The sequence below is a fragment of the Podarcis liolepis genome, assembly GCF_965112155.1.
Source record: "Podarcis liolepis genome assembly, chromosome: 4".
Taxonomy (NCBI): Eukaryota; Metazoa; Chordata; class Lepidosauria; order Squamata; family Lacertidae; genus Podarcis; species Podarcis liolepis.
Window position 1 is genome coordinate 34,624,111 of NC_139558.1, and position 25,453 is coordinate 34,649,563.

A 25,453-nucleotide genomic window follows, 5' to 3' on the forward strand; every position below is an offset into this window, starting at 1 on the left:
TCAACAGTAAGACTTCCATCAACAGAACAGGGGAGCAGAAGCTGTTGTCAGTAATTCCTCCTCCCACCTCCAGCCTCCTATGCTCCCCTAAATCTGTTCTGGAGACCCTCCAGGGGAGATATATAGGGGTGGAGCTACAGGTGGGAGGGGAAATGGATGAAAATGGCTTCCCTCCCCAATTCACGGGCAGAAGCCTTACCATCCGCTAAGCAACACCATTCGATCCAATCCCTTATCTTTCAGAAATCTTTCACAAATATAGTTTCCAGCTGCTCTGAAGCCCCTGGAGGAAGCTCTACAATAAGACAGCTGTCTTTAATATACAGCACTAACTTCATTTGATAATTGCAAGTTTACACCCAGCTGGATATAAAAGCGAAAGGCAATATATATACATCGCACAATTTGTGTTGCCCATTTAAAACTGTGCTGTCTTCAGTTTCTGGGGAAAACACAACATAAATATCCCATCCTGAGGAGAGTAAGGGGGGCATTCACAGTCATTTGGGATTGCTCCCACACAGACCAGTTACCAAGCGGATTCCACCACATGCTGGAAAACATTGTGGTAGTGCATGCCACTCTGTGGCTGTTGCCAGTATTCATTTTTATGGAACTGGTATATAAGTTTCTGTGACAGTTTCCCATGAGTGTCAAGAAAAGAAGAATTCTAACAACATTTATTATGTTGTGCTTTATGTGGAATTCTGAAATACCTCCAACACAGGGAGTTTACATATACTGTGCAGTCTCAGAGGAAATAAATAGGTAACAGAAATAGCAAGTGTGCTTTTGAGACTTTTGTATTTTTAATATGTTGTGGTTTTCTTACCCAGAAAAAAAAAAAGGTTTCTGAAGATATCAATGTCAATGCTGAATTTATGAAGGAAAATGTCTAAACAAGGACTGTGCAAGCAAGAAACAACAAAATTCATATAAAGGGTAAACAAAAGATTGTGGGAACAGCTGCAGTCTTTCAAGACGACTAATAATAAAAGGCTGCCTCCTTTAATATGGTGGCTCTTGGTTGGCTCATATGAAAAGCTTGGGGGGGGTCTGAAATAGAAAGCTTTACAACTTGAAATGAATTAATTTTTGTGGAAACTATCAAATATGTGCTCATGGTGCCACCTGTTAAAATCCTAAAGGACATTTGTAGCAAAGTAAAGCTTGTAAAATGTACTTCGTATACCACTAAGCACACATAGCGGGAAAATAATGAGATTATTAGGAGGGATAATCTGAATGCAAAAAATAGCACAACTGGACACTTGGGGCAGCGATATTTTAGAAGTGCCAGTGAACTGGTATTCAAATTAAGAGATGCACTCCAGAATCCTCTGCAGTGTCACAGAGCAGGCATCCCCAAACTCGGCCCTCCAGCTGTTTTGGGACTACAACTCCCATCATCCCTAGCAAACAGGACCAGTGGTCAGGGATGGTGGGAATTGTAGTCCCAAAACAGCTGGAGGGCTGAGTTTGGGGATGCCTGTCACAGAGGATGCTAGAAAAAATTATTCATTCAGACACACCAGAAGGAGAACAGTTGAAACCTGAATGTAATGGTGCTATCAGAGTTGGTCCTGGTTGTCAGTAGGGAACCAACTGACAAGATGGATATTTTTTCCATTTAGTGCAACCTGGCAATGTGAACAAGCTTATTGAAACTGCCTCCTCTCCAGAATACTCTCTTAAAACATTTTTGTTTCGGACTAGCCTATCCAGAAACATAGGTGTCGACAATTTTTATTTTTTTTATAGTTCCTTTTAATTATCTTTTAAATGTTTTAATTGGGTTTTTTATTGTTTTGTTGGTGGTCTTAATATTTATTGTAAACTGCATAGAGGTTTTATTACAATCGAGTGGTATATAAATTTTGTTAAAACAAATACATCTTTCCTGGGTATTAAAAAGAAAGAAAGAAAATTGGGCACATAGGTCCACCTGCACTGTGATGTTCTTGATTTCAGCATTCTATACATGTCAATAGTGGATAGTTGACTTACTTAATATTAATTTTATTTAGAATTTTCATTTTATTTAAAAGTACTGTATTCATAAACTGCTTTGTAAAACAAAAAAACCCCTAAGCGATGTACATAAGATTGTGTACAGCAATCCTGTTCTGTTGATCAAAGAGGGTACATAAGACACCTGGGGAAGAGGTACGGAATCCAATATCACCCCCCCACCCCACCCCCGCATCTCCTCCAATCAAAATATGAAGTGTGTCCTCAGTTTACAGTGGTACCTCTGGTTACGTAATTAATTCGTTCCGGAGGTCCGTTCTTAACCTGAAACTGTTCTTAACCTGAAGCACCACTTTAGCTAATGGGGCCTCCCGCTGCCACTGCGCCGCCACGATTTCTGTTCTCATCCTGAAGCAAAGTTCTTAACCTGAGGTACTATTTCTGAGTTAGCGGAGTCTGTAACCTGAAGCGTCTGTAACCTGAAGCATATGTAACCCGAGGTACCACTGTATTTATACTCTGCTCTTCCTCTGAGGAGCTCAGAACACTTTTACATGCAGTTCCCAGGCAGTCTCCCACCCCACTTCCATGGTCCAGATTTACTCTGCTTCATCAGTAGAAACGCTGTGCGTGGCTTCAGACCCTTCCTCTGAGTTGCACATGCCATTAACCCAAGGGCAGGTTTCCTTCAACGTTGTACAGGGCTCAATGGGAAAAAATTCAGTGGATAGGTTCAGTGCACTGAAATCACTTTCGCTCCTAGGTCAGACTGAATAGTGACTTGATTTGGGATGTTTATTTGGCGTGCTTCTTTTTTCCCCCTTCAAGTCTTCTCATACAGCGTGTGACCTGGGTGCTCTCTGTCAGGGTTGAGACAGAAGTTTCACCGGGATATCAGACCTGAGCAATGAAGACAAAAATTGGGACTGGAGGCACAATACGCACACCACCAGTGCCGGATTTACGTATAAGCTAAACAAGCTATAGCTTAGGGCCCCACTCTCTTGGGAGCCCCAATAAAAATTAAAGGGGGGGGACTGGATTTACATTTCCAGAATACAGTGGTACCTCTGGTTGTGAACGGGATCTGTTCCGGAGCCCCGTTCGCAACATGAGCAGAACACAACCCGTGTCTGCGCATGTGCGGGTTGCGATTTGCCGCATCTGCGCATGCGCAAGCGGCGAAACCTGGAAGTAACCCTTTCCAGTACTTCCAGGTCACCACGGGATGCAACCTGAAAACGCTCAACCTGAAGCAAACGCAACACGAGGTATAAGATAAAAAACAAATAAAATAAAACCTACATACAGCAACAGTGTTTTGTGTTGTGTAGGCTTCTATGATGTAAGTAATGGGCCCCACCTGCTAGCCTGCTCCCTAAAATATCACTGGTTTGCTCATTTCCATATATAGGGTACCTACATTCTGCTAGTTGCATGGCAACATGTGCAAATTTCTTTTGATACCTATTAGGTCCATAAATTACCATATAGCAGATATTCAACACAAAAAGCAGTGACAATTTGTTGTTGACAAAGGACAGCTGGACGTATAAAGGACCCCACTACCTTCAGTAGCTTAGGGCCTCATCAAACCTAAATCTGGCCCTGCACTTACACCACACCACACCTCCTGCTCTTACAACGGGGCACAAACTCACTGCCTGCTTTATATGTGACTAGGGTAGACTCCCACTCAGAGAAGAGTACTCTGAGCATGTTTAGCCTGGAGAAGAGGAGGTTAAGGGGTGATATGATAGCCATGTTCAAATATATAAAAGGATGTCACATAGAGGAGGGAGAAAGGTTGTTTTCTGCTGCTCCAGAGAAGCGGACACGGAGCAATGGATCCAAACTACAAGAAAGAAGATTCCACCTAAACATGAGGAAGAACTTCCTGACAGTAAGAGCTGTTTGTCAGTGGAATTTGCTGCCAAGGAGTGTGGTGGAGTCTCCTACTTTGGAGGTCTTTAAGCAGAGGCTTGACAACCATATGTCAGGAGTGCTCTGATGGTGTTTCCTGCTTGGCAGGGGGTTGGACTCGATGGCCCTTGTGGTCTCTTCCAACTCTATGATTCTATGATTCTATGATTCTATGATTCTATGAAGACACAGAGCCATCTTTGGTGAGATGGGACCCAGCATCTTCGGTGCACTCTGTCTTCGATAGCTCAGCTTCTCAGACAGATGCATGGAAGTAAACTACCCATCCTAGTGATTACTGACAACCACTAGAGCTGGTTTATGACTGTCTCTTTCTGTCCAGAATATTCATCCATGATACTCAATAACAAACATGGGCGCATTGCTTATAAAATATTTGGGCCTTCATGCATTTCTTTAAACTCCCCTTTTTAATGATGCCAGAAACTTTCTGTTTAAACCAAGCATGCCTGCATCTTCAGAAACCACTGCAGTTTTAAACACAAATGTTCTGTCCAAGGTGATTTTTTTTTAAAAAGCTGCTTAGGTAATGGATCGATAATAAAAAGGAGGATTGTGCCAGCCTGTATTCTGCCGCCCCCTCCAAAATGTTTGGCAAGTGGTTTGAAATAAATTATTTAAAGTTGGGGAAGCTACTATAGGGGAAATCTTCATCAAATATTCTGTAAAAGCTTGTAGCAATTCTGCCTGTTTGACATGGGTTAAAGAAGGTTAGAGCTTTTTTGCCAAAGAGAAAAAAATCCCCCAGGTTCATTCACTATTCATATCCTGTTTCCATATACAGCATTATGTAAAAAGTGATATAGTCTCTTTAATCTTTTACAGAGTATAAGGCTTTATTCCATGCTATCCAGGGGTATAATAATAGTCATCACCTCCAACAGAAGCAAATGTATAGGCTTTGTCTGTGAAATAACTTTTCACAAGGCACTAAACTCTCAATGGTACGTGAATTAATTGCTGCTAATACTCCTTTCGGAATCATCCTTCTTGCTCATGCCTCCCCATGGAACTTGGGGCCAATTAGAGGGCTGGTCACAAACTTATTTAGTAAATATATTTAGACTGGTTTTCGGAGGCGCCAGTGAGGTGTAGAACACAGTGTAATGATAGTTAACCCTGCTCCATCGTGACTGCCATTTTTGCCTCATTGTGCTTGCAATAATGAGCACTTCACTGTAAATGGTAATTGCTTCTGCTTGCGAGCACAGTGATGGTATTAAGTGCACGGGGCTTAATACGGTTCTAAAGCTCATATTGGTACACAGCAGATCTTTTGAGCAAACTCATGAAGAGTTCCAGGGAGAACCAAAACTTAGGGCAGAACTACTCGTTACAAGAAGCAGAGGCCTGTCACTGTAAACAGCTTCACAATGACTTCTCTCCTTCACATTTGTGATGTGTATTTGATGGATCTCATGTCCTGGCATCATTAACTGAGCTTTTCCTCAGCCCCACCATTGGCCGCCACATTGTGGGAATGCTTCAAGTCAGCAGGATATAAGGTTAAGTGACTGCTGGACTAGATGTTCCAAGGATACTGGGACAGCATGATTTCCCCTTACATTTGTCCTATGATTCAGACTGAGGTCCTGATTTGTGTGTTATTTGTGTGATGTGGGAGCTACTGTTCTAAAGCTTCTTTCCTTGCTATACTCTGGCCAAGTCTAAAGGGAAACAGCCAGATGGGTTGGCCAGCTGCCACAATTAGTCCCCATGCCGCCATTGATCACCCAAAGATTCGGTAGGCCTCAGCACAGTGACCTAATGATCTGGAAATGCCCAGTGTTGCATCTGCATCCTTCGTTTGCCAGCTCAAGCACACAGAGATAGGTCGAAGTCTCAAAATCATTCATATAGCTGGGCAGTTACTTTGTGGCTCACTCGAGCAACATTTTGTACTTTCCCCTGAATGAAAACAAATCCTGTTTTCATGCCATGTGATAAGAGAAAGCTGTTCTTTTGAGCACTGGGGAATTTCTTTGTTTACTTTCTAAAATCAATTATTTCACGTAATTTCATTTTTACAGTCTCAACACTTCTCAATCAACTTATCGCATGGAAAAGGTAATGAGAAAACCAGTTATAATGTAGAACATAAAAGATTAAAAAGCAAAAAGAGAGAGAGAAGAAAATCTACCTCAACAGATTGCCTGGTAGGTCTGTTCCCATTTCACCAGTATGGTGCCTTTTTCTTATTTTTTTATACATAGATGGTCTTGTTCTTTGAAGATTCTTGCTAGGGAATTTTGTTGTTGTTGTTGTTGACTGGGGAGGAGAGGGGTAAAACTCCCCTTTCTATGTGCTGTGTCCCCAGTGAAAATTGCCTCCCATATGTGTTATTAATTTTATGTACCTATAAAAACTGAGATGGTTGCCAATGACACATTTAGCATCATGTCCAGTTTGAGCCTAATTCATCACAGATTGGATTTCTGCACTCAGCTGAGCCTGAACATGTTAGAGCAAGTGCAACAAAATCTGATCCAGCCTGAGTTTGTCATGTGGAGACAGCAGTCACAACATTGGCTCAGCCTGTGGCAGTACAACAAAACCTCACATAGCTCAGGGAGTAAGAGGGTAACATGAATGCTCTGGCTCTCGCTCCCACCCACACAACCCCGCCACCTTCCTCTTAGACCAGATGGTAATGACCAGATCAGCTGCCACATTAACTCTACTGTATATTTAGCAATATGGTTCATCTAGACTTAATGGCTCCCATCCCAGTTCCAGAGAACACAATTCTGCTACACAAAGCTCTAAACCAGAGGCCTGGTTTATATCAAAGAATCATGTAACATGCAGGTTCAAATCACAACCTTAATGGTCTTATCGTGTTTGTGTGCATGTGTGCGCATACACACAATTAAGCCATCAAAGTTGTTGTTTTAATCTGCCAGCAATAGCAGAATGATAGCAATATTTTTACTCTGCACAGGTGCTTTAAAAAAGAGAAAGATGCTCCCTCATTTCCATGATCTGTTTCAGTCTACAATCTAGGCAAGGGAAGCAGATCAGCTGAGCCAGGAAGTTTTTTCATTTATTTATTTTTACAACTGAAGAGCTGAACAGCAGCGGAGCTGTCCAGCAGCACCAATTAGATTATCAAGAGTCAGAAGCCTACAGGGCCAAGGCCCAAACAGAAGGGATGCTGTCCAGGAGGTTATTAGAACTAGAAACCAGGACCTGATTATAGCACCAGCAGCTTCCAAGTCACAATGGCCAGATTTTGAAATCAGTCTGGCTGCCACACCATCCTTGTACCTTAGTGAGATCTTGATTCTCACCAAACTTAAGATGACAACAACAACAACAACAACAACAACAACAACAACAACAACAACTGCACCCCGCCCATCTGGCTGGGTTTCTCCAGCCTCCTTCCAAGAAGGACTCTGAAATAGGATGGATGCTGCTGCGAAGTTATCATGCCACCAATCTTCAGCTCAGACTTGTTTCCATTTGAGGCTGGGCCATAGTTCAGCAGTGGAGGATCTACTCTGCATGTAGAAGGTCCCAAGTCCAGGTTTTATTTAGTAGAAGGCAGTTCCCTATATTCCTATCTCTACTATTGAGCTGTAAGGGGTAGCAAAACTAGGGAGAAGAGTTTAGTCAGGAGGCATCAGGCGCCCTCGTTCTGCAAGTCTCCTGAGTGGGGTCATCATGGATTGTGAACTCAGGTTTTCCACCAGGGTGCCCTGACTCTACCTGTTCCCATCCATGATAGGGCTTGCAGTGAGGTCCTACGTCCTCCATTTGATTTTTGTTCTGTTCCTGACACCCTGTGATATGCAGGAGGAGGGGAGGCACCAATCCTGATTCTTTCACCTTTTTCAGGGAACCTGGAAAAAAATGTGAAAAGTGCTGCAGGATTTCTCCCCACAGCAGGGAGAGGAGATGGTGAGCAGTTGTCCCCAATCACCTATGTGCTGCTTCTGGTGAGAATTCACAGCCACAAGCATATTTTTTATTATTATAATAATAATAAAAAGTATACGCCTACTCTATCTTACAAGCAACTCAATGCAGGGAACAAACAGTATCACAAAATATGGATTCCAGCAAGGAGCTAATTTTAAGCAAGACAAGCACTGCTACAGCTCTCGCTACACCACATTTTAAAACTTCAGAAGTAATTTCAGTTTGAGCGTATGAGACACCCCAGAGTAATGTAAACATTTTATCACTCCTAGACAGTACTCCAGGCAAGGGTCACACATGGCTACTCAGCTACCAGCCTGTTATGTTCATTCATTTAACCATGGAAGTCACTGCTAAAGCCAGCAATCCTGCATGACTACCTAAACATCAAGGGACAGAGAAATAAAGAGGAATTACATGTGCAAATCCTGCCACTTCCTCAGGTGTCATTTGTTTGTGTTTTAAGATGCAATTTCCCTGGCAATTTACATAATGCATTTCAATGTCATTTGTTTAAGGAACTGGGAGTGCTGCCTGAGGGGGTTCTGTTGCTGCCCTTTGCAATTAGGGTGGTTAATTTCTCTGATGTATTCCCCCTCCCCAAAATTCTTATATATTATGCAAATTAGTCGATAAATATACCAATCAGTTTACAGAAAGGAATAACAATAAAACAGGGGGCCTTCTAATCAGAGTGGTACAATGCAATTCTAGTTGAATGCTGTGGCAATAATACATTTTGCTGAAGAATTGGATGTCAGATTAAGTAAAATAAAGACATATTGCAGTGCTGAAGGCACATATTTAAAATGCAACCCAAATAAGAAAGGTTCCAATGGCAGTTTATAAACACGTGCTTATGTACATCAGTGGTAGTCAACATGTTACCTTCAGAATTCACAAAGAGCAAATTCCTCAAGAATTCCTACTTTTCCACCATCATTCATGTCACTCTACCACCTTAATGTCAAGTCCACAATTCTGAGACTGTAATTTTTTTAAGAGTAAACCCTATATAACACAGTGGGGCTTACTTCTGAGTAAACACGCCTAGAGTTGCATTGACACTGTCTTCCAGCACAACCAATATAATAGGTTAAAAACGCCTTTCTGTTTCCACTGTCAATAAGTTTAGATGTGCATGCCCATCACTTAATTTCTGTACACTACACAATTATTTGCATGTGCAAAACCTCCAGCTCAAACCACTACAAATCAAACACTATAGAAATAACTTTCTTATCACTACAAGTTATATCAGACAAAATGCTTTTAAACCGTGAAAACCAGACATTCAGTTGTATGCCATCTGAGATGAAGAGATTTCTAATGATGTGTATGAGTTATGGTTCAGACCTAAAATTACACTTCAAATGCCAAAGATAAAATGACTGTAGGCGGTTTGCAAGCTGGAAGGGATATGTGTTAACATGTCACTTTCAGTAACCCAGCACCAGCCAAATAAAATGAGAAACTGGGACAATCCATATGATCTAGATTCGGTCCGCACAACGCAGCAAGCTAAGAGTAGCTTGTCAGACATAACAAGTCATTCACATCCTCCTTATTTTTACAGTCAAAGACAGGCAGAAATCTCAGCAGGTCTTATCAAGCCCCAGTGGACTGCATTTAGCATGATGGGTGACAAATTGTGCTGACCGGATCTAGTGGCACCAGAAGCAATACTCTCATGTCACTGCACAGCTGGTTCAGACTTAATACCAGAAAGCCATTAATGAATAACCAAAATTGCCCAGAACACCCAGAATGCTGTGAGATATTTTTACAGGGAATACTCACCATGTTAATCAACCATTTGGGAGGGAGATGCACCTTAACTAAGCTATTGTAGCCTCCCATCCAGTTCTCTGCTACGTCAACATCCATCAGTACTATGAGAGACTTCTATGATGAGCCTACCCAATAGTGACCTTTGTATCTGTGGCTTCCATTTTCAAAATACAAAGCTCCATTTTAGGAGACAACCTAACAGGAAAGATCAATGAGGATTTTGGTTCTTCTCTGGTTTGGATTTCAGGGCCGTGACATTTGATTTTATATTTGAAGCAAACATTTATAAACAGCTGAGATTCAGATTTCTGAGTTAGGAAATGTGAAATTCAGCAGCTGAAATAGCCCAACTTAGCACACAGAAACCAGAAATCTGTATGGATTTCAAAAAGGAATGTCATGAACCTTATGGTATGTGTCCCGTCTGTCCCCGTCCCCCCCGGCAAGCTGTGCTTGTTTAAGAATGTCCAGGGCACCTGCCAAAATAGTGAGAAATAGGCCTTTCTAACAGATCAAACTGCAGAACATGCTCAGACTGTTTTACCCTGTTTTAGTGGTTTAACAAGAACATTGGGCGAGGCAACTCAAAGGCCTACAACATTCTCACAGGCTTGATTACCTACTTGACAGAGCAAAAATGACCATTCTGCTAGAGCAGGGGTGAGGAACCTTCTTCATCCTGAATATCACATTCCCTTCTGGGCTATCTGCCAAGGGGCATGTGGCAGCGGTGGGTAGGTTCTACAGACCAAATTGGGTGGAGCAACAAATGTATGTTTTACCTTTATACAGTAGGGTAGTACACATTCACACAAGAAAACCTTCTATACTCCTTCCAGGCACAAGCAAGAGGCATTATTGGAGTTCAATGGCACATTTCAGTCAGCCAGGGAGGGCTCTGGCCTGGGGAGAGGTGTTGCCTAGGGTGATTTCCAGACAGAGAGGCCTTGAGCTCCACATTTGTTGCCTGGCCTGAGATTTCCCACCCATGCAAAACAAACAAACAAACAACACCCCGTAGGTATTTCTAAGTGCACAGAACTTCTTTTGGAGGAAGGCACCAATCCTGAACAAGATTATGATTCTTTTCCAGGCTCCTCCATTTCACTGTTTCCCCAGGCACCCATGTACTTCTCAGGCCATTAAACCGCTTCTTCTGAAATTCAAATGATTTGTTGTATTGGCTGTACTAAAAGAAAATATTTGATCAAAGTTTGATTATCCCCCCAGTTCCTGTAAGCAATAAAAAAAATAACAGTCTGAGCCATGTAAAAGCAAGATAACGAAGGCACTGTGTAGAAAGTTGGTATTAAATGAAGGTCTTTACTCAAAGTGCCTATCGCTATAGATAAGAGAATTAGAGAAATACACAGCTAGACAGCATATCAGGATATTTGTTTTCCATTAGTTTCATATACTTTTGTTACCTACTATGCTGCTGTATAATAAGAATCAGTTCACACATAGGCTGTGTTGTTCCATGGGGCATGATGGCCACAATCTTTTCCGTTGGAAAGATTTCCAGGAAAAACAGACCAAAGACTTGTGCCTCCCAATATAATGTTCTTCTCCTAAAAGCAGTGGCAGAAGCTCCCTTGGATCCCTTGTATAGGGAGATGAGTCTAAGCCCATCCATCCATCCTGTGCCATGGCCCCGATCCAAATCCTTCTCCCTAAGCTACTATTAGCTACAGAGAGGAAAACATACAAACAACTATTCAATCTGCTTGTTTTCCACACTTCAGCTAATAGCAGCCTGGATTTGGCTCTGCAGCATATAGGGAAAGGATAGGGTATTCACTCCCCTGCCATTTTTAGAAGACAGAAATTACACTGGGCAATGCATTCCCCGATCTACTATGAAGCATCTAGTACATGAAGCACTTTAAACCTTCTAAAATTCTATATACCGGTAAATGCCTGAAACCCAGTGCTATTGCATGTTGCTGTGGAAGTCACACTAATTAACGGGGTTTACATTCAGGTTAAGCATTCATAGAACTGCAGATTCTACCAATTTTCCCAACGCCCCTCTCTTTTTTTGGGGGGGGGTCTCTTTTAAAGGAGCAACAAGGCAGTGTTGGGAAGGGGTTTGCATTTCACAAGCAATCTTCAGTTGCGTGCTCTCTGAGTTCCCAGCAACAAAAGCGGAGGTATCTGGAGGGAAGCCATCATGAGTGCAGAGTTACAAATATGCCATTGTTGTTCAAAAAAATGAAATATCTGTACAGGCCTTTAGACTGCATGGTAAAGATAGACCTCTGCAAAAAGCTGCATGAAACACTCCATGTTCAAATGCAGCCTTTTCTATTCCCAACAATGAAAGAAGAGGAGCTGAGCTTACCAAGGTCCAGGTGAATCCCTGGAACAAACGAATTGAGAAAGAACATGAGGATAACAACTCCCAAAACAGTCAGGCATTTGATGAGAAGCACCTTGTCTGTTATTCTGTGCTGTAGGAAAGCAGAAAATACAGAAACCGTATCAACAAGAAGCACCACCCTTCAGATATATCAGCATGCTTTAAATATATATTATTTGAAATACAGTTTTTAACAACAATACAGTCTAATCCATTAAAGTGAGAGAGGAAATGCCTGAGGTGTGAAACAATATCTTAAATTTAGAAAGGAACTGTGTCTTGTTTCCACAAATGTTAACACGTTTTTCAGAACAACTCTGTTTACAGTCTAAGGAACAGTATAGAGGCAGATGCAGCGACCCTAAGGTGCAGTTTCATCTTAGTTACACAAATAAAAGGAAGCTTTATGTCTTATCAGTTACAGGGCCTGGAAGTAAACGTGTTTATTAAATTTGTTTCTCCTTATAACGGGAGCAGTAAGGCTGGAATGCAATTTCCAACATAAATACTTGATACCTTGATAGGCTCGGATTGTGTGCCCCAGTGGGCTCTGTTCCTAGCATCAGTCTTTTCCTGTTTCTTTATAGCCCTTACTATTTCATCCCATTCTCAGGATCACTTCACTCATTACAGTTTCCAACTTCTTGTCTAGGAAACAGTGTGAAACTCACAAACTCACATATGGCTAACCTACACCTGAGCAGTGTACAGTGTAGACTTGGGCTGCGTACATGCCATATGATGTCCACTCTTCATTGAACATTTATTCTGATTAGTTTGTGGAGAGGTTATACAACAATCAGCAAACTAATATTGCAAACTAATATCAGTGTACTAGATGAAGCAAAGATCACCAGTCTTGAAGCAATGATTCTTCAACATCAACTTCGTTGGACTGGTCATGTTGTGCGGATGCCTGATTATCGTCTTCAAAGCAACTACTCTATTCCGAACTTAAAAATGGAAAGCGTAATGCTGGTGGTCAACAAAAGAGGTTTAAAGACTGACTCAAGGCAAATCTTTAAAAATGTGGTATAAACACTGACAACTGGGAAACACTGGCCTGAGAGCGCTCCAGTTGGAGAACAGCCTTTACCAAAGGTGTCATGGGCTTTGAAGACACTCGAACTCAGGACACAAGGGAGAAACGTGCTAAGAGGAAGGCACACTTCGCAAATCCACACAGTGATCAACTCCCGCCCAGGAATCAATGTCCCCACTGTGGAAGGATGTGTGGGTCCAGAATTGGCCTCCACAGTCACTTACGGACTCATTGTTAAAACCGTGTTTATGGAAGGCAATCTTACTCGGCTACAAGTGATCGCAGAAGAAGGAGGAGGAGGAGAACCTGGACAGGCAGTTGCAGCCTGTCACAGGGCTTCCCCTAATCCCCCCTGGTGGGTGAAAGACTATACTTGCAGCCAGCTATTATATCCATCCCTGGTCAACTGCTGTGCATGGCAAGATAGCCAGCCTAAACCAAATATCTGAACTTCCCGATCAGGGGCAGGTGGGTGGGTGGAGCTGGAGCAGCAGACCAGAGTGCTGAAGTCTTCACTCCAGTCCATCACTTGCAGATATAAGCCGGCTGCGTTTGCCTCTTGCATTACTTTCCAAACCATAAAAAGTCAGTTTCCTTTTTTTTACAGTGGATTTGTTTCACCCAGGCACATCAATCAACCTAGGTAGGCACTTGCATCCCTCCAGTAAAATACTGATAGTCTGGAGGATCCCTTTATCAAACCAAGGTAGTTTAAGTACTGTTCCAAGTCATCTTTGTTCTGTGACATTTGTTTTTTCTGTAAGGAGCAAGTCAAAAGTTCACATTTTTATTTCTACATGGCGATACTTCTAAACCCTGAAAGCGGAGGATCATGGTAGATTTCCGAACAGAAGATTTATGTTCCTATCTGGCTTCATACATGAAGTCCAACCTAAACTACATAAAACCAGTTGTTTGGAAGTTATGGACTGTAGCAATTTGTGCACTGAAAGGCACACAGTGTTATAGTAAAATGAATGTAATAGAATATGGTGGGCAATGTTTTGCAATGGTATGAAAGCAATACATTACCTTTTTTTGGAGCTCCTGGATATTTGTTTCCCAGTTTTTATCTTCTTGTGAGATTTGTCTGAAATAAAAATCCACAGAGAGATTCATATGGATGGGAGAGCTCTTGTAGAACTGCTGTTGCAATTCTGTACCCACTTATGCTTAGCAAAATCATATCAAAATTAATCTGAGTCTCTTTATTAGTGCTCAGCCCTAGATCATTTTGTTACAAAGGGTGTTGTAATGTGAAGTTTCCAGGGTCTGTTAACTGCATCTGTTTTCTTCCAAAGAGAGAGAAGGAGCCCTTAATGGAGACTCAAGCTGGTCTTGGAAAATCTGTGTATTCATAAGTTATACATGTAAAGGATAAGAGAAATGAGATTTGCTTAAAAGTGGTAATGTTGCCAATTTGCAGCCAATTATAAAAAAATAATCAAAGCATGATAATGATTTTTATCATCACCATTATCATTAAATAATGATGCTTTATGTGTTTAGTGCCATCAATGTGCATGGCACTTCACAAAGTACAAGGGGACAGGTCTCCTCCCCAGGGGAAATTACAATCTAATTTTTGGCAAAGGAGAAAACAGAGGAAGGGGAGACTGTGACAACAGCCTTACTTTTTTTTATATGCAAGATATTGCATGTCTAAACCAGGTTGCTACGCATGACCTCCCATGAGCTCAGTGACCTTTTGTAAAATGTCGCGTTAAGTGTCATGGACCCTACCTGTGGAACGTTTTCAGCTTTTTCCTCAGCAAAATCTCCAGAGTAAGAACTTTTTGCATTAGGAGGCACTTTACAGCTGTTTCTTCTCTGCTGGCAGGGTTAATCCTCTGTGCTGTCAGTCTCCAAACGTGGATTTCATGTTTCAGCTCTAAGGGGGTGGGGGGCAAGAATATAATTATTTAGCTCAAAGTGAAGACACAACATATTAAATCACAGCAAAATAGCTGATGGCACACACACACGGTATCCTGGGTTAAAAAGTGAAGCTTCTAAAGCAAAATTGTATAGTGGCTAACATCGTTCATTGAAAGATTTATGCATCAGGGGTCAGATCCAGAGTTGCACTCAGCAGAGGAGGAGTGAAGCAGTAAGACCTTCCTACTCACCTGAAAGGGTGGGTCTTAGAGGAAGTGGTAGATGACACATTGCCTCTTTCCCTTGATAGGGTTAGCTCGCCCAGTTTGTTATGTGCAATTTACCATCCTACACCTAAGTTCCCTTCTGCAGACCTTATGTTAAGTTTTAAAAATGTGGCTGAATCCACCCAGCCCTTGTGTCTTGCCTTCTTACTTCCCCGTGTGAACGCAAATTGTTATATCAATAATATACAGTGGTATCTCGGGTTACATATGCTTCAGGTTACAGACGCTTCAGGTTACAGACTCTGCTAACCCAGAAATAGTACCTCGGGTTAAGAACTTTGCTTCAGGATGAGAACAGAAATCGTGCTCCGGCGGCGTGGCTAAAGAGGTGCTTCAGGTCAAGAACAGTTTCAGGTTAAGAACGGACCTCAGGAACGAATTAAGTTCTTAACCCGAGGTACCACTGTATGTCAGTAAGGCCACGGTAAAGTGGTTTGGTTCACTCTCACTTTCTATACACAACCAAGGCTTTGGCGTTATATATCACGTGGTAGGGCAGAGAGCAGTTCATCCAGTACAGACTAGTTGATTGCCTAGAGGTTCACAGCACCTTTCAGACAAAGGAGAAATACAGGCTGCCATTCCCCACTGTGTCTATAAACCATTTTATAAGGGTGTTCTGCACTCAGTTGCCAAACACTGGGGTCCATTTCAAGGGATCGCATATACAGAAATTCAAATGTACATCTAGGAAAATTTTGAAGCTGGTTTAGAGCATTTTCAGCACTAATATGCTCTGACAGGCATTTTGCTCATAGGTATACTTAATTCATAATCTCAGATAGGTTAAATATTCATGGAACCATTATTCTTAGCTATGTCAACTTGTGTAATTACTTTACCAAGAGAGCACTGAGACTCCGAAATCTTATTCAACATTTAAATCCCCGTCTTTCTCCCAGCACCTGATCATTCCAATGTATAAAAGATTAATGTGCAGTTTAGTCTAACACAGATCTATCCTTGGTTAATCAAATATAATGCCATTGTCAATATAATAAGGTCGCATATAAGCGTTAGACTTGGGTTGTGTATATTTTTTTTAAAAAAAATTGCCTCAGCTACGACTTTTAAGATGCTGTCCTATTATCTGAAAGTAAGTACCACTGAACTAAGTGAAGCTAACTTCTGAATAGACATGTATAGTATTCCACTGTTAGAATCTGCAAAACTACCGAATACATAAATGGATCCTTTTTTATTTAAAAAAAACCTGTGGCTAATTATCTTTATGTTAGAAGCTGTGATAGATAAGGTCTTTTATAAATAGTCTGTATGTATTCTGCCAGTGATTTTTCAAGCTTTCTGCCTTCAAGGCACCCTTGTCATATTAACTTGTCTGGCATGAAGCCCTTCAATGTGTTCTTCACATATTGCAGAGAATTTCCAGATATGTTCTAAAACAGGAATGGGATTTTTAAAAATAAAATCCTCAATTTGATGGGATTATTACCAACTAGCTGGAAAAAAAGGAGTTGCAGCTTGTCTCCTGAATCAATAGACCCACTATTATTACTAAGCAAGCAGTGCTGGTTTCCAGCACAATTCAAGACACTGGTTTTGACCTGTAAAAATGGTTTCGCACATGCATGCAGCTCTTCCCATATAAATCTGCCTGCTGAAAAGGAAACACCTGTTTCAAAATCCCACCCCTTCAATGTCTAGGCATGGGCCTTCTGAGGTACAATTCCAGTATTCTAAGCTAAGCTGCAGGATTTCAGCAGGAAGGTATGGGATAAACACTGATTGGGAATCAAGAGATGTGACTGCTTCAAAACTTCTCCTGCACAAACAGCATTTGGAAGCAAGATCACATATAACCGCTCCAATAGCATCATCATGAAAGCACAATAAAAAGGATGCCTGTGGGGGACTCTGGATTTACCATGGCCAAATATAGGAATATGTCACATTTCTAGACTTTATGGGATTAAATGTTTCTAATGAGAAAAGGGGGGACATTACAAAGAATTGTAACTGCTGCCAGCCTTTCCCCATAGTCTCCCATATAGCTGTGGGCAGCACTTTCATTCAGGACTGAGGATGTTGTGGGACTCCAACTCTCATCTGCCTCAGCTAACATGGTCTATAGTCAGGGATAATGGGAGCTGGACTTTGACAACATATGGTAGGTTCCCCATCCTAACTTAATGCACTACAGTGGAACCTCAGTCGTCAAACGCTTCAGAAGTTGAATGCCAACAACCCGGAAGTGAATGCTTCTGTTTTCAAACGCGCCTCAGAAATTGAACGGCTTCCAAGGCACATTTCTCCATTTTCTCCATTGCAATTGCCGGCCAGCAATTGCGCCTCGTTTGTCTAACATTACAGAAGTCGAATGGTCTTCCAAAATGGATTACGTTCAGCAACCGAGGTTCCACTGTATACATAATTTTCCATTGTTTGGTTATAAAACTCCAATATAGTATCAGTAATACAATATCCGTTGTCCATTCATGTTTGAAGGCATGCCTATTATGTACCTAATCCCTACTGCCACTGAATATTTACCTCAGCCAGGAAATATCTGTGGATAAAAGAAAAAGCAGACTGCTTCACCACCTATTTACCTACCAATCACTTCTATTCACAATAGTATTGTATATTTAATGTCCTTTTACATCGTCAGAAGAGCAAGTTCAAAATCACAAATTACTGCTCTTCACTCAACTAAAGTCCTGACAATGTAATTTGTTGCTGAGAAAATTGCATCAGCTTTGAAATCTATCAAAACAATTTCCATTTACTCCCTACGAAGACACCGTAACTCAGAGTGTCAGGCTTCTAGGTCAACAACATTTCCAAAATCAAGTTAGCCAACATTTTTCATTAAAGGATAAGCTTACACTTTGCCAACTGTCCAGAGAAAAAGAAATCTCTCCGCAATTCATTATACTCGTTTCAGAAGCACATATACATTTTTCACTCTGCTTTCTTTCTTTTTTAAAAAAATCACAATTAAAACTGATGGGGTCAGGTATAGAATGATTGATGCAACCAGCTGTCTGCAATTGATATACACAATAGCCAATAGCCTATTATGAAGTGTGGAACTGCTCTCAGAAGGAGAGTTCGAAAATCATTTCAGTAATATCTTGAGAAATTGATAATTCACTTAATGCTTTTAGTGTAACTATACCTTGTTAATATTGACATTTCTTTGGGATATAAATAACATTAATGAAATTAATTATAGTGGAAACACAAATACAGGGATGTATGTGTTGAACAGAATCAGGATGATCGACTTGGAAGGAACCTGGGATCCTCTAGTCCAGAGGATCCCAAACTTATTTGGCCTTCCACCCACTTTTCAGGGGGGGGGGGAATTAATCAGCGCTCCCCTGGAAATCTACTTTCTTTAAGCAAACAAACAGAAAGATGCAGTGACAAACTTCCGTTATTTTATGTTTCTATATTTCTACGTACATCCTACAACGTAGTGAAGAAAGATGTTGTTGTAAAGAAGACACCTTGAAGCTTGAAATTATAAAATAGACAAGGAGGTGGACTAGGGACTGGGATTAAAAACCTGCCGGATCAGTCTGATCTGCCCTGGGGGTGGGGCCAGCACCACAGCTCACCTGCCATTGGCCAAGTGGACAAGCTGTGATCCACTTCCCAGCCCTAGGTGAAGCTAAAAGGGGTTCACTCAAGCCCAGAAAAAGCCCTTTCCTCCAGCACGACTGCCAGGTCCAGGAGAGGTGTTGCCATCCCAAAATGGTGCCCAACCTGCCAGTAAATGCCATTACACAACAGATGATACATATACATATGGGTGTAGCCAGGATTTTTGTTAGGGGGGCAGAACCTCAGTTAGCTAAGTATTTTTACTGATCGGGAGGGGGGCAGCTGCACCCATGCATGTACAAATGGTTTTTCAAAATTTTCTTCTCTTCTTTATGCTTCCACCCCCACCCCCTTATTATTATTCAATGCGTCCGAGGCTACTACTGCTCCCTGGATCATCCCAGTGCCCCCCCGGGGGGGTTGGCCACTTTGGGAAAGACTGTTCTAGTCCAACTCTCTTTTCAAAATCTACAATCCAGAACACAATCACAATGTCCCTGTCCAATGCCTATCTTGAACTTCATCTCCCATCAACCCTAGCCCAGCATGACCAACAGTCAGGGATAATAGGAGCTGGAACCCAGTGACATTGGGAGGGGCACATCTTCCTCAGCCCTGGATTAGTGTCACAGACCCCCATTCTTCACAGTGTCTGAAGAAAGAAAGTTAACATCATCCTGGCATGCTGATGTGTATGACCTTTCTCTGTATCAAGAAGAAGAAGAAGAAGAAGAAGAAGAAGAAGAAGAAGAAGAAGAAGAAGAGGAGGAGGAGGAGGAGGAGGAGGAGGAGTTTGGATTTGATATCCCGTTTTATCACTACCCAAAGGAGTCTCAAAGCGGCTAACATTCTCCTTTCCCTTCCTCCCCCACAACAAACACTCTGTGAGGTGAGTGGGGCTGAGAGACTTCAGAGAAGTGTGACTAGCCCAAGGTCACCCGGCAGCTGCATGTGGCGGAGCGGAGACGCGAACCTGGTTCCCCAGATTACGAGTCCACCGCTCTTAACCACTACACCACGCTGGCTCTCTAATTTAAATTCCTCCTGCAAAAGTTTACACCAGAAACACAAGGAATGGATTCACAACTTATATTTCTACTCTCTCCACTATGCTGGTCAGCAGAAGGGTCATTTTGCAGGTGAAGGGGGCAGCTTCTACATCTCTGGAAGAATCTGAGAGAACCTAGAAGCACAGGGCAGGCTTCGCGTAAAGCCTGTTCCCTCTCATTATCCAGTGAATTTCCCTGTACCCCAACCATGTCAAATTATTTTTCATCCATGACAGAATTAGGATGAAACCTGAAGGATCTCTATAGCTGCTCAGTTGTCCTCTTGCAAAAGAGAAGTTGTTATTTTTTTTTCAAAAGGCGGCTATGTATCCCTGGTGGAATTTGGAAACATCACAGGAAAAGAGATGTACCCATCATTATCAGCTCACTAAAGCAGCTGAAGGATGTGGGGGGGGGGGGAGTTAAAAGAGACTGTGAACTGCAGTAGTGCCAGATCCTCAGATTTCGAGATGATTGCAAAGCTGCAGCCTTCAGCTGAGCAAACAAGAACGTTCAGTGGGGAAATCAGAGCATTTATTTGAAGCTCATTAATTTCAACCGAGTTGCCATATGTTCTGCAGCACAAACAGTGCCCAATCATCATCTCTCAGGGGCCAATACAAACTTGTAACAATACAAACCCTTCTCACCACCACCACCAATCACTTGTCTGTTTTAAAATATTAGAGGTCCCTTTAGTTTCTTTTAGTTCCACCTGTTTCAGCTCCCAAAATACCTCGATGCCTGATCTGTATTTATAGCCAGACATGCCTGCATGTATATTAAGTATATGCTAGCACCCTTTAAACACTGATCCCTGGCACTGGAACCAGGGTTGGCACAAGACCTGGCATTGCACAAGGTGGCAGGTTGCTACCATTGCCGCCATCTCCCTCTCCTCCTACTGCTGCGGAACCCGCTTCCCCTTTTAGCTGTTTTGCTACATCTAATGCAGAAGCAGCACTGCCGCTCTGTCTGAGACTCAGTTCTTGAGGGAGCATGTCCCATTAGGTACTATATATTCTTACTCTCTGCTTTAAACTGTATTTTTGGTGCTGTGTTAAGTATTGGTTTCATTCAATTCTAAATTGCATCGTCGTTCCCCATGGGGAACTTGATTTATGCATCAGATCTACTGAACAAAGCAGGCTTGAATTCACCACCAGTCATCTGACAGGTAGTGATTTCAACCCTGCTGATCAGCGACGCTTCAAAGCAATGCTCAGAGCTCTTGGCATGTCTTGGGTGGTGCTTTGAAGTCCTGGTGTCATTGTTACATCAGATGGTTGACAGGTGGGCCTCTCGATGCACAAGGGGTAGCAGGGGTAAGGATCTGGCCCACTGGCCAAAGGATGTTCCCCACCCTGATCTATATTGACTGGTGGTGGGTCTCCAGCCCTATCTGAAGATGCCAGGAACTGAACCAGTGACCATCTGCATGCAGGTGGCCTACCAGGTACAAAACCCTATAAATAAAATTGTTGGATTAGGACAAGAGGGGAAAGGCAGCTGTGGAAATGCAGTCAATTTGCTGCAAAGGTGGGGCAAGCATGGAGTACTGGGGGGTCTTAGGGGCCACAAGCTTAACACGAGTCAACAATGTGATGCAGAAGCAGCAGCAAACAAACAAAAAGCTAATGCTATTCTAGGCTGCATCAACAGAAGCCTTGTGCCCAGATCAAGGAAAGCAATTGTACCATTCTATTCTGCCTTGGTCAGACCACACTTGGAATACTGTGTCCAATTATGGGCACCGCAATTTAAGAAGGATGTTGACAAGCTGGAACGTGTGCAGAGGGTAACCAAGATGATCAAGGGTCTGGAAACCAAGCCTTATGAAGAATGGTTGAAGGAGCTGGATATGCTTAGCCTGGAAAAGAGGAGACTGAGAGGAGATATTGATAGCTATCTTCAGATATCTCAAGGGCTGTCACATGGAAGCTTGTTTTCTCCTGCTCTGGAGGGTAGGACTCAAACCAATGGCTTCAAACTACAAGAAAGGAGATTCCAACTAAACATCAGGAAGAACTTTCTGACAGTAAGAGCTGTTTGACGGTGGAAGTTGTGGACTTGGGAAGTTGTGGACTCTCCTTCCTTGGAGGTTTTTAAGCAGAGGTTCGGTGGCAATCTGATGCGTTAGTTAAGCTTCCTGCATTGCAGGGGGTTGTACTAGAAGAAGAGTTTGGATTTGGATATGACATCCCGCTTTATCACTACCCGAAGGAGTCTCAAAGCAGCTAACATTCTCCTTTCCCTTCCTCCCCCACAACAAACACTCGGTGAGGTGAGTGGGGCTGAGAGACTTCAGAGAAGTATGACTAGCCCAAGGTCACCCAGCAACTGCATGTGGAGGAGCGGAGACGCGAACCCAGTTCACCAGATTACAAGTCTACCACTACACCACACTAACACAGTTTGTACTGAAAGGCAAGCCTTTCAAATTTGCACTTTCTGAAACAATACACAAACAATAACACAGGCATCTTTTGAAATTCACACTGTTAATGCCAAATTGTAAGTCAAGTGTACAAAAGACCCTTGGTGTCCCTTCCAACTCCACGATTCTATGATTCTATACTCTGTCAAAACTTGAAAAGCCTTCAATAAACAGTTAATTAAAAAAGAAAAGTCTGCAACACATATGAACATCCCTACAGAGTGCAAGTAGTCTCATTACAGTGGGAAAGATCAGTCTTGTGAATCCTTTCTAATTTAAGCAGCTGAATAGCAACACGCAGTACTCAAAAGGATATGACAAGGAAGGAAATCAAAGCAGCAGAGAACAGTAAACTGGTTCTTTATATATACCATTCAGTGCTTGTTTGATTGGTAATCAGAGGGCAACATAGCAGACACCAAGCTGATTGAAACAGCTGCTTCAAACAATCTATTGAAGGTTATCGCAAAACCACAGCAATTAGAGATCAAAAAGACCCATTAAAACATCTTGCAGACATTCTGTTACTTCTCTGAAGCCAAATTGCCCCAGCTCCCTTTTAATGAAATGTTCTTTGATCACCTCTCCCATCCCATTTTACAGAAAATGTTAATAGAACTAGTACTTTAGTATTTGCTTTTATTGAGCAGGTACTGATTGGCTCCATCATGATGTAGCTTGTTGCTGATTATAGGGGGAAAAGAAGATCGCTTGCTAATTACGAGAACTGCTGAATCTGACTATAGTAGGCGGCAGAGTACCACAGATGACAAGTCTAATTTGAGACTGAATATGCTTCTTTCTTCAAGGGCAGCAGAATTTTGGCTAGTTAAATATACCATTTTTGTATGGATGATTATGCTATTTTTAAACAACAGCATGTCCTTCCATTTCTTTTCTGTTTTTCAATAAATAACCCAAGCTTGAGGAAGAGTTCAACCCTCCCTTTGTTTCCAGGGGGACTTGCTTCCAAGTAAATGCCTTGGGATTTTAGCCTTGTGTCTCATTACCAATTAAATGAATGTCGTTTCTTACAATGCCTTGTACTCGGGTACAGATCCCCAGTGCAAAATTTGCATATGGAAAATCAGATATGAAGGCTGCACGTGTGTCAAAATCTATGCTAGCCACTGGAGACGGAATTAAATTCAGTTTGCATTGAAAGGCAAGCCTGTCAAATTTGCGCTTTCCGAAACAATACACAAACAATAACACAGGCATCTTTTGAAATTCACACTGTTAATGCCAAATTGCAAGTCAGGTGTACGAAAATGTGTATACCAAAGTATGCATATATTAATAAATCTAACGTGCAAATATGAACTCTATTAGGGAAATTTGCTTTGCAAAAATGTGCATATTGTAATATATAACATACAAAAATGTGTATATTCAGAGAAATTCGCACTAAAATGATGAGGAGTTTTCTATTAAAAATGCATACTGATGTGGAAATGCGGAGGACTGAATTTAATGTTGGGGGAAAACAAGAAACTGAGAGAAACCAAAATTGGCAGATTTGCTCATCCTTAAACCACAGAGCCTAGCACTTGCTGATCAGAAGGTCGGCAGTTCGAATCCCCGCGACGGGGTGAGCTCCTGTTGCTTGGTCCCTGCTCCTGCCAACCTAGCAATTCGAAAGCACGTCAAAGTGCAAGTAGATAAATAGGGACCGCTCCGGCGGGAAGGTAAACAGTGTTTCCATGCGCTGCTCTGGTTCGCCAGAAGCAGCTTAGTCATTCTGGCCACATGACCTGGAAGCTGTACGCTGGCTCCCCCGGCCAATAAAGCGAGATGAACCCCAGAGTCGGCCACGACTGGACCTAATGGTCAGGGGTCCCTTTACCTTTACCAGTCATTTTACAATACCATTTAATCAAAAAAAATTGTTTATTTCACAAAATTGTAAACAAACAAACCTTAAAGCAGTGAAAAACCTCTAAGAAGAAAACCTCAAAACCTATAATCAAATAAGAGTGGCCCCCAATCGCGTTAAGGCACTAAACTCCTGTGCATATTACATACCCATCAATGGGTATGTACAACTAATCCCCACAATCCTTATGAAAGGTTTACGAGGACCACAGAAATCTATTATTTTTTTGCCGGATGTATGCATATATAACTACATCACATATTCCATCCTTATATGTGGGGGAGGGGCATCATTAGCCCCTTGTTCCACTCAATGTACAGTACAGTATTTAAAGATCTGCAATTGTGTGAACTGGGCTCTAGGGATTTGCCAGCTTTTAAAGTTTGCCGTACTTTTCCGTCTATAAGATACCCCCGTGTATAAGATGCCCCCTATTTTGGGGGACTCAGATTTAAGAAAATGAGGGGAGATGGCCCCATGTATACGACGCCCCCTAATTTTTGACATTTTTAAGGGGAAAACCCTAGTCTTATACACGGGGGGAATGGTATTTACCTATTAAATGCATTTTTTAAAACTTGCAGTGAAATAGCCAGAATTTTTAAGTTAGAAAAGATCTGAAGGTATTGACTGGAAAAGATGTTTTCTACAACCTAGAGTTGGAATTATTATTATTATTATTATTATTATTATTATTATTATTATTATTAGCCAGCCACTCTGTTGTGTTGGAAAGGAGCCCGAAAGTCATCTAGTCTCAACTCCCTGCAATGAAAGAATCTCAGCTAGAGATTCTCAGCCTTATATTAAAAAGGCTTAATGGCCTTTCATGAAGTCTTTCTTCAATCTGGTTGTTGTTGAAGAGACCCACAGCCTATGACAGAAAGAATTCTACGTGGGATTAATTCTGAATGTTCATATTTTAATGTTCGTATAACTAGCTTTGTATTTTATAAACTGCTTAGAACTCTATTAAGCATCACATAAATTTAACAAAATAGACTGGAACAGGTCCAATTCCCAAGACCCTGATTCATTATATCTGATACACTTTGCACCAAGTGCTCTCTGCAGCAGCAAATCTCTGATGTAAGAAGGGGAAATAATGGCTTGAGGGCTTAAGAAAACAAGCAATGGTCCATTAGTACAGTGGTGCCTCGCAAGACGAAAATAATCCGTTCCGCAAGTCTCTTCATCTAGCGGTTTTTTTCGTCTTGCGAAGCAACCCTATTAGCGGATTAGCGGATTAGCGCTATTAGCGGTTTAGCGGCTATTAGCGGCTTAGCAGCTTAGCGGCTAAAAGGCTATTAGCGGCTTAGCGG

The 25,453-nt window shown here is 41.9% G+C and overlaps 1 protein-coding gene across 4 annotated transcripts in view; it reads right to left on the reverse strand.

Moving 5' to 3' along the window:
* The window catches only part of OCA2 (OCA2 melanosomal transmembrane protein), a 153,793-nt gene that overhangs the window by 51,035 nt on the left and 77,305 nt on the right, over positions 1 to 25,453 (reverse strand). For all 4 annotated transcript variants that reach the window (XM_083501713.1, XM_083501711.1, XM_083501714.1 and 1 more), the window contains exons 16-18: positions 14,778 to 14,925; positions 14,067 to 14,124; positions 11,975 to 12,083 (exon numbers count right to left, since the gene is read on the reverse strand). In XM_083501713.1, the coding sequence (XP_083357839.1) occupies positions 11,975 to 12,083; positions 14,067 to 14,124; positions 14,778 to 14,925 (315 nt within the window). The remainder of the gene's footprint in view (positions 1 to 11,974; positions 12,084 to 14,066; positions 14,125 to 14,777; positions 14,926 to 25,453) is intronic.